The sequence below is a fragment of the Vulpes lagopus genome, chromosome 13 (genome assembly GCF_018345385.1).
Source record: "Vulpes lagopus strain Blue_001 chromosome 13, ASM1834538v1, whole genome shotgun sequence".
Taxonomy (NCBI): Eukaryota; Metazoa; Chordata; class Mammalia; order Carnivora; family Canidae; genus Vulpes; species Vulpes lagopus.
In genome coordinates this window covers 11,261,139-11,270,294 of record NC_054836.1, presented here as the reverse complement: position 1 = coordinate 11,270,294, position 9,156 = coordinate 11,261,139, and the positions used below count along the sequence as shown (strand labels likewise).

Below are 9,156 nucleotides of genomic sequence, written 5' to 3'. Positions count from 1 at the left end.
ATCAAAATAAAGTATTATCTGGGCAGGAATTTCCCAGTAAATCTGGTTTAATAAAACTTTCACACGAATCATTTTTTAACTGACACTGAAGCACTGTGAACTCTTTGGAAGACAAATGTCAAGGAAATAAATGGTATGCACTGCTAATTTTAAATGCACTTGCAATACGGTGTCTAATATAAAAGAAGTATTTTTATCTGATTTTTGCTATTTATTATCCTTTCCTGCTTTTCAGGTGGAGGAGGCATTATACGTGTTCCTAAGTGTTTTTCTTTCCTTCTGATATAAAATTCTTACTTTGTTCCCATCGAAGGCACTGTTTAAGAATAAGGCAAAAATTAATTAAACTATTCTTAAAGTGTCTTCACACTTGGAGCCTGATTCATTTAAGTCAATTTTCAAAATAAATCTTATTTATTAGAAAAAAACCCCAAAGATTTACAGGGAAATTGAGAAGACAGTACAGAGAATTCTCATGCAGTCGCACTCATGTCTCCAATTATCGATATCTTATATTAGTACGGTACAAATATTAGCTAATGAATCAATATTAAAATATTTGCATTAACCAAAGACCATACATACTTTATTCAGATTTCTTTAGTTTTTGCTAAGTTCCCATCCCTCACATCACATTACACTTGTCCTCATGTTTTCTTAGGCTCCTCTGGATTGTGACAGTTTTTCAGCCTTTCCTTGTTGTTGTTGAACACCTTGAGAAGTAGGGTATTTTGTAAAATCTCCCTCAGTTGGGACATGTCTGTCGTTTATCTCATGATTGAACTGTCATTGTGGATTATATACAGAGATATACTGCCATCTTTATTATATCATATAAAGGATAGATACTATCAACATGATTTATCAGTCTTGGTATCGATCTGATCATCTTGCTGAGGTAGTGTTTGTCAGCTTTCTCCATAGTAAAATGATTATTATTATTATTATTTATTTTAACTTTTTCATAACATATTTTGTAGAAGGAAGTTACTATGTGTATTCCACACATAAGAGTGGATGAGCTGGGATCCCTGGGTGGCGCAGCGGTTTGGCGCCTGCCTTTGTCCCAGGGCGCGATCCTGGAGACCCGGGATCGAATCCCACATCGGGCTCCTGGTGCATGGAGCCTGCTTCTCCTTCCGCCTGTGTCTCTGCCTCTCTCTCTCTCTCTGTGACTATCATAAATAAATAAAAAATTAAAAAAAAAAAAGAGTGGATGAGCTATGCTCATCCACTTGAGGGTGGAATGTCTGCACAAATTGTTTGAAATTCTTCTACATGGGAAATTTCTCTTTCTTCTGTGTTTGTTTGTTTGTTTGTTTTTCACAGATGTTATTTATTTATTTGAGAGAGAGAGGAGAGAAAAAGCATGAGCGAGAGGGGCAGAGGGAGAGGGAGGAGGGGAGCCCCTCCAAGGCAGCTGCTGGAGCGCGGAGCCACTGGGGCGTGTCCCGCCCCCAGGCTCCTTAAAGGGGAGGAGGGAGCCTCGGGGCAGAGGCCGTGGCGTGGGGTGGCGGGCACACCTCAGGGAGGGCGGCGCTCGGACTTCAGCCCCCCCCAGCCAGTCCCCGAAGTGCCTCGGACCCCGGGGCTCTGGAGGCGTCCTGCAGGGCGGGCTGCAGAGGTCGCCGGAGGGGCGCGGGCGGAGCTCGCAGGGTGGTCGCGCTCTCCTGGCCCGCAGCCCTTGGGCCCCGCGGGCGCTCTCCTCCCCGGGAGCGAGACCCGGCAGGCCCGGGCCGGGCGAGCCTTCACACCCAGCAGGGCGGAGACCGCAGCGGCGGGGGCCTTTTTTTTTTTTTGTGAGGTTTTTTTTTTTTTTTTTTGTGAGGGGGAAAAAAAGCCTTTATTGATAAATAGTTTACAATGAAATAAATAGAGTGACAGTTGGTTGGGGAATAAAAACTCAGGCAGAACCTCAGTGTCTCCATCCCAGCTCTAGCTCTCAGTCTCTGTCTTCCTACTGGCCAGTTTGGATGAGGAGGACTTGGTGGGCATGCCAGCCCTCCTAGGGCCCCTGGGGACCTCTGTCTTCCTGGCCAGGTGTTCAGGCAGCGTCTTAGACCTGCCACCATTCGGAGGAGCAGCAGCCTTGGCTTTAGGTCCCTCCTTGGCCGCATGGGCAACTTCTTTAGGGGCACGGTTTTCCTTCTTGGCTGGAGAAGCAGCACCATTCGTGCCCTTGGGGATGGTGGATTTTGAATTCTGACTCCCAGCTTTTGTTTTCCTGTGGGTCTCACCACCTGGTTTGGGAGGAGCAGTCCTCGCCTCTTCTGGCTTCCTGGGTCCCCTTTTCACCTTGTCTGGATTGGGAGGGTCCTTCTTTGCCTCCTTTGGCTTCTTGGGGACCTCCTCCTTGCCCTCACCGGGTCTCCTGGGAGCAGTCATGGTGGAGGTCTTCCTGGGTTGAACTTTCCTTTTATGCTTGGGAACCAATTTGAAGCTGCCAGTGGCCCCCTTGGCCTTGGAGTTGGTGGGCCTGACAAGGAGGCCACGGTGCATGCCAGTGGCCAGGGCCTGCTTCAGCAGGTACTTGAGCCGGATGACATCCACCGTCGGGTACTTCTGCAGGATGTAAACCTTGATGGCGGCCACCGAGGTGCCCCGGCGCTGCTCTCCCGCCTGCAGCGCCTCCAGAACCATGCGCAGCACGGGCGGGTGACGGCGCCCCACTCTGACGACGCCACGGCTCGGGCCTGGCTTTTCAGACCCAGACACCACGGATGACCCCTCTGTAGAGGTTGAGGAGGTTGAGGAGGTTGAGATGTCACTGGAGGCAATGCTCCCAGGAGCCATTGCACAGGCAGATGCAGACACAGATGCAGATGGTCAGACCCCTTCCCAAGGAGCCCCTCCTGCTGAACAAGGAGCCTTCCTTGGGACCTGGATCATGATCTGAGCCTAAGGCAGAAGCTTAACTGACTGAGCCACCCAGGTGCCCCTCTTGCTTTCTTTTACAATTTTTAATATTAGTATAGATTCATGGATATTTATTTTATGCTTTGGGTTATAATCCAACACTACTTATTTTGTTGCTTATATTGTCTCCTCTCTGGCCACGGGAGCTCTTTCAGTTGACACCTGTGTGCCTTTAACATATTTACATGAGTATGGAGTCTCTTTTCTGTTCCTAAATTTTTGAAAGACAAACATTATGTAAATATCATTTTTGACTGGCACTTTGTTTCTGTCCCCATCCTTATCTTTGCCTCCTTCCCTCTCTCTTCATTGTTTCATTTCTTTATTTATTATGATCTGAAAATAGGAAAGGACATGGGATTTCAAATTTTGCTATTTTAAGGTAAATCACTTCTCCTTGGTGCCTAGCCAGTGGTTCTCAAATGTTAGTGTGCAAGAGAATAACCTGGAGAGCTTGTTAATATGGCCAGCCAACATTTTAATTTTTTTTAGGTTAAAGGAAGGGGCAGGTTAGGATTCTACATGTTAACCGGTACCCTCAGAAAATAATAATGGAGTTGTTTGAGGGCTTTGCTTTGAAAAGCAGTGAGCATGAGGGCAGATGGCTGTTCTGACACACATATTTATTATTTCTAGTGGCTTGGACCCATATACCCACCGCTTGTGATAGAAAGGGATATAGATTTGGGGATTTTCTATTGCCATAGGAGAGAACCCTAAAATACTCAGGATCTATGCTCAGAGTTAGTTTTATAGTTTAGCATTTGAGTATATATAAGATTCCCCCATCTTTTTGTGCTCAGTATAGAGTGTTTAGGACCCCACAGCAGCATTTCAGGTCTGAGAGGGAACTGAGGGATCATCAGCTCTGGTCCTCTCCTCTGAGGCACAGGAAAGAAACTGAGAGTTCTGGAGGATTGGATTGTCCAAGTTCACACGCTTATTGGTGGTAGAGCTAGGTCTGAAGAAGGTCTTCCTAGAGATCGTTGCATCAAGACAGACACCATTGAACATAACTAGTTTAGATAGGCATTTGTGAAATAGACAATTTTGGGTTACTCTTTCTGCTTTTATACTTTCACATAAAGGCACGACTGCATCTAGGTTTCAGGATTACCCCTTCTGTTAGTTATAAGAGTAGATGATGTAAATATCAGTGTTTGCCATTTGAAATTCTCTGTTTAACTATTTTTAAATTGAGTTTTAAAAATATTAAACCTGGCACTTAGTTCTCGGCTTGGACAAACTTAATCTGAGTAAGGTTGGCTTCTCTGAAAATATAGGCAATTAGATATAGAAGCATGAAGACTTGGAAAGTGAAAGGGTAGGCAAGGTCTCACGGCTGAGGTTTTTTTCGGGGAATACCTTTGTTTAATTAATTCATCAGGCAGTATTCTGATGGTGCACATGGAGACCTAATTCGAATCCCTTTTAGGGTGCTTCATGAAGTGTAACTATCTGGCAGAAGAAAGACTACTTTGGTTGAATGTTTTATTGAGCTAAAGTGACTCTAATTCTAGATGAGCCTGAAGCTGTGACGTTAACGTGTTGTGGTCGTTTAAAGAACTCTGGACCAGAATCGAGTCTTGGCTTTGCGCCTTGCCACCCGTGTGAATTACTGAGCAGTGTGCATTACTTCTCGTGTCTTCTCAGTTTCCTTATCTGTTAGTTGAGGGGATTGGTCTCCATACCGTTCATTAACTCTTTGTTTTTAATGACAGTCACAGATTTGTCATTATTGGACCATCACTAATAAATATCACAAAAAGTGAATTCATTTCTCTTTCTCCCTCTCCCTCGTTTTTTGCATTTTTCCATTCTGGAACTTTGATTTGCTTTTTAGAATACTTATTTATTTGAACTGGGAAGGAGTTGCAGGTCATTTTCCATTCACATTCGTAACTTTTTATGATCTAATGAAGGTCATTTCATAAATGAATTGCTGAGGACGGCTGAGCCGTCCAGTACCCTTCTTTAATTTAAATTTAAATTAAAAATTTTTTTAATTTAAATTCAATTTGTCAACATGTAGTATAATACCCAGTGTTTATCACATCACTTGCCCTCCTTAATGTCCGTCCCCCAGTTACACTATCCTCCCACCCACCTCCCCTTCCGCAATCCTTTGTTTCCCCGAGTTAGGAGTCTCTCATAGTTTATCTTCTGTGAGACCCAGGAAATTTAACAAAAATCCCCTACCCCTGGACAAGCAGAGCAGTACTGATTCCATTTTGTGCTACACCTGCCACCTGCTGTGTGACCCCCACATAACCAGCTTATTGCTTAAGGCACTGCCCCACCCTAGTCAAGCCGCTGGGCACACCCTAACCGGAAATGGGCTCATAACCATGTAACCCTGCTTTGTGCCCACCAAAACTGTGCACCAATTCCGAGCAAAGTAATAGGCCAGCTCAAATGGATACTATAGGGTAATATGTAATTCAATCAGCCACTTGTGTGTGGACCGACATGACTGTGCAACTTTCTGCATATCCCATGGGCCACTGGCCCCTATAAAGCTGCTACGCCTCTTAGTCTTGGGGTCCAAGTCCCTGCTTCGCTGTGTCGGGTACACTTGGACCCAAACTCGAGCTTGTAAATAAACCCTCGTGTGTTTGCATCGGTGTCGGCTCCTCGGTGGTTTCTCAGATTAGCAATCTTGGGGACAACACTGCCTCTCTCAATTTTCTCCACTCAGTTTCCCTCCCCTCCCTTATGATCCTCTTCACTGTTTCTTACATTCGACATAAGAGTGAAACCGTATGATAATTCTTTCTCCACGTGGCTTATTTTATTCAGCATAATACCCTCCAGTTCCATGTCCATGAAAATGGTAGGTATTCATCCTTGCAGATGGCTAAATAATAATACATTGTATATATAGACCACATCTTCTTTTTTTTTTTAATTTTTTAATAATTTTTAAAAAATTTTTATTTATGATAGTCACACACACACAGAGAGAGAGAGGCAGAGACATAGGCAGAGGGAGAAGCAGGCTCCATGCACCGGGAGCCTGACGTGGGATTTGATCCCGGTTCTCCAGGATCCTGCCCTGGGCCAAAGGCAGGCGCCAAACTGCTGCGCCACCCAGGGATCCCCAGACCACATCTTCTTTATCCATTCATCTGTTGCAGGACATCAAGGCTCCTTCCACAGTTTGGCTATTAACATTGCCGTTGTGAACATTGGGGTACAAGTGTACAGTCATTGCACTACATCTGTGTCTTTGGGGTAAATACCCAGCAGTGCAATTGGTGGGTTGTAGTATAGCTCCATATCCAGCTTTTTGAGGAACCTCCACACTGTTATCCAGAGTGGCTGCTCCAGTTCACATTCCCTCCAACAATGCAAGAGTGTTCCACTTTCTCCACATCCTCTCCCACATTTGTCGTTTCCCGTCTTGTTAATTTCCCCCATTCTCACTGGTGTGAGGTGGTATCTCATTGTGGTTTTGATTTCTATCTCCCTGATGAAAAGTGACGTGGAGCAGATTTTCATGTGCTTGCTTGCTCACTCTGTGTAGGTCTTCTTTGGAGAAACAGCTGGCACCTTTAAGTTGGAGAAGAGATGGCATCTCAAGGGGTGTTATTTCCTGTCATGGCCACATACCAGAAGGCTCTTGAGTATGTGTGTGTGCGTTCGCCTGTGCCTGTGAGGAGAGGTCGTTGGATAGAATTTGAAAGCAGATCCTCTGCATATTTATAGGTCTATATCTATTTCTCTCTCTTTCTGCACACATCTATTTCTAACCATTTTGTCTCTATCTCTATAGGGAGATATATATATGGACGTATAGAGATTAGATATAGAAATATTTATTTTGCATATTTAAATATAAATCTATAGTTCTGTTTATAGATAATAATTATTATATTATCAGTAATATATTGAATAATAAATATATTAAGTGGAAACATAGATTTATGTTTATATGTTTGTTTATATAAACATCTATTCATGTTCCTGGGATCAATCTATCAGTAGATCTATCACTCTATCATCTACCTAGCTAGCTAGCTATATATCCCAGGAAGAGAAAAACCCAGATGGAACAGACGGGAATGTCCCCCTCCAGAATGTGTCATGCAAGAAGATAGGCAAAAATCTTCTGTACTTTCCTGATGTGCCGATGCAATTAACTCAGAGATGTACCTGTGATGTACTGTGGGCCAGGCGCCAGTGGTCAAGAGAGAATCCTTGAGACATTTTCCATGCAAATAGGTGTTTTTATTAAAGTATGGGGACAGGACCCCTGGGCCTGAAAAGCTTCATCAGGATCATGAGGAGCCTTGGTTATAAACTTTAAAGTTGCCGTATGGGGTGGGGACTCTAGAGATAAAAGAAGTTTCCAAAAGGATTTTCACAGGTGAAAGATTTACAGGATCCTGGAGGTCTGGCTATCAGCAAACAAATGTTGCTTTTGGCCTCTAGCAAAGCATTAACATTCAGGCAGCTGTGAATTCTTTGAAGAATGTCCCACTCTGTGGGTTTCAAGTATTTGTTTATGGACTGCAAGTTTGTTAGGAAATGTAATGGTAGGGATGCCTGGGTGGCTCAGTGGTTGAGCATCTGCCTTTGGCTCAGGGCATGATCCTGGGGTCCTAGGATGGGGTCCCACATTGGGCTACCCGCAGGGAGCCTGCTTCTCCCTTTGTCTCTGTCTCTGCCCCTCTTTCTCTCTCTCTCTCTCTCTCTCTCTCTCTCTCTCTGTCTCTCATGAGTAAATAAACAAAATCTTTTTTTAAAAAAGCAGATGTAATTTTAATCTATATTTCTTTGGCCTTAGTTCCCCCTATCACCTGGGTCTTCTCTCCCTCCCTGCATCTCTTCGTTCGTTGGCCTTTGGTGGTGAAGAATCCAAAGGATATGAGGCAGGAGGAGAGTGAGATGGGATTAAGCCAATGAAGTAATTTCCCAGGGAGCTTGGGTAAGAGAAGTGCAGCAGGCGGAATGAAGTGAGAAAGTCAGGTTCTTGTCTCACGGAGTCGAAGAATGAATCTGGTGGACAAAGAAGAGTAAGTAAAGCGACAGGAGTTTATTAAGCAAGGATACCGAGAAAGCTCTCAGGAGTGGGAGGGGCCCAGGCTGGGTTGCCCACATGGGCCTCCACTGACAGTTTTTCATTTAGAACTGATCAGGGAGCTTGGGGCCTTCTCATTCTTGGGACGTCTTGGTTTGAGTAAGGACTAGTGATAACATCTTTAACGGTTTACTTCTTTTTAGAGTCTGGTTATTCTTTGTTGGGCACAGAGGACTGTCCTAAAAAAGACCCTCTCTACCCATACCTGGGACAGGGTGGTCTCGTTTGTTTCTTTATTTCTGGTTTCCTTACATCTCAGCATCCTTAGGATCTTTGTGAGCCTGAATCTGTAGCCCTCTACCTATTTCTCCCTACCTAGACTCTCCTGTCCCTCAGTCAAGAACAGGAGAGATGTGGCTCTGAGAAAAGGTGCGCTAAGGAACATTGTCACAGTTTCAATGTGCCCTCCCCATGATTTGTGAGACCCAATTACTTCCAAACTCCTTTTTCCTCCTTTTTGTTTTGGATGGCAATGTTGCTCTGTGACTGACCTACACAATCAATGACCTGGTAACAGTTCAACTCTGTGGAGAGAACCCAAGGGTCTGCTGGGGAAGTATGAAGGAGAACTGTGGACTTGCTTGTTTTGCCCTCAGAAATCAGCATTAAGACTACAGGTAGTCCTCTGGGACATAGATCGAAACCCGGTGGGGACGGAGCCTGTCTCTTTACCTGCCATATAGAAGGCCAAATAGACTTCTTTTGGAAACGGATGGGTGTTGAATAAATAGGAGAATCTCTGTATGCTGGGTCTGTTTCAGGTCACTGATTCATACTTAGGGAACTGGTTCTCTGAACAAGTCCTGGAAAACGTATCCTAAGTTATTTGAAAAGGAGTAGTAAGATAGATAAGGAGTTCAGAATTGAGAAAAATATTAAAATCATGTGAGGAAAGTAGAGGTGTTGATCCCGGAAGTGGGTTTCTTGCAATTTACTCACTTATAGCTCGTATATTCTGAACAGAAAAAAGAAAGGGAAGGAACCGCATGTGCTCGAGGTCATCAATTTCATCTATAAAAAGGAAATAATACCGCCTGTCCCACAACACTGTCGTGAGGACTAGAAGTGATGGCTGTTGATGTAAAGACTTGCTAGGTCCAGTCACCATAAAATGTAAAAACAACACACTTTATTAATATAGCAAATACCAATATAGC

General features: G+C 44.2%; 1 protein-coding gene across 1 annotated transcript; it reads right to left on the bottom strand.

The window, feature by feature from the left end:
* Positions 1-1,935: 1,935 nt before the first annotated feature.
* LOC121475013 (histone H1.8-like) lies at positions 1,936-2,793 on the bottom strand. The gene has a single exon (XM_041728153.1). It carries the CDS (start codon positions 2,791-2,793, stop codon positions 1,936-1,938), a length of 858 nt encoding a protein of 285 aa, XP_041584087.1.
* Positions 2,794-9,156: the final 6,363 nt, after the last annotated feature.

Bases quoted from the DNA above. Each gene is read 5' to 3' on its own strand.
- LOC121475013 (XM_041728153.1), bottom strand. From the start codon at position 2,793: ATGGCTCCTGGGAGCATTGCCTCCAGTGACATCTCAACCTCCTCAACC.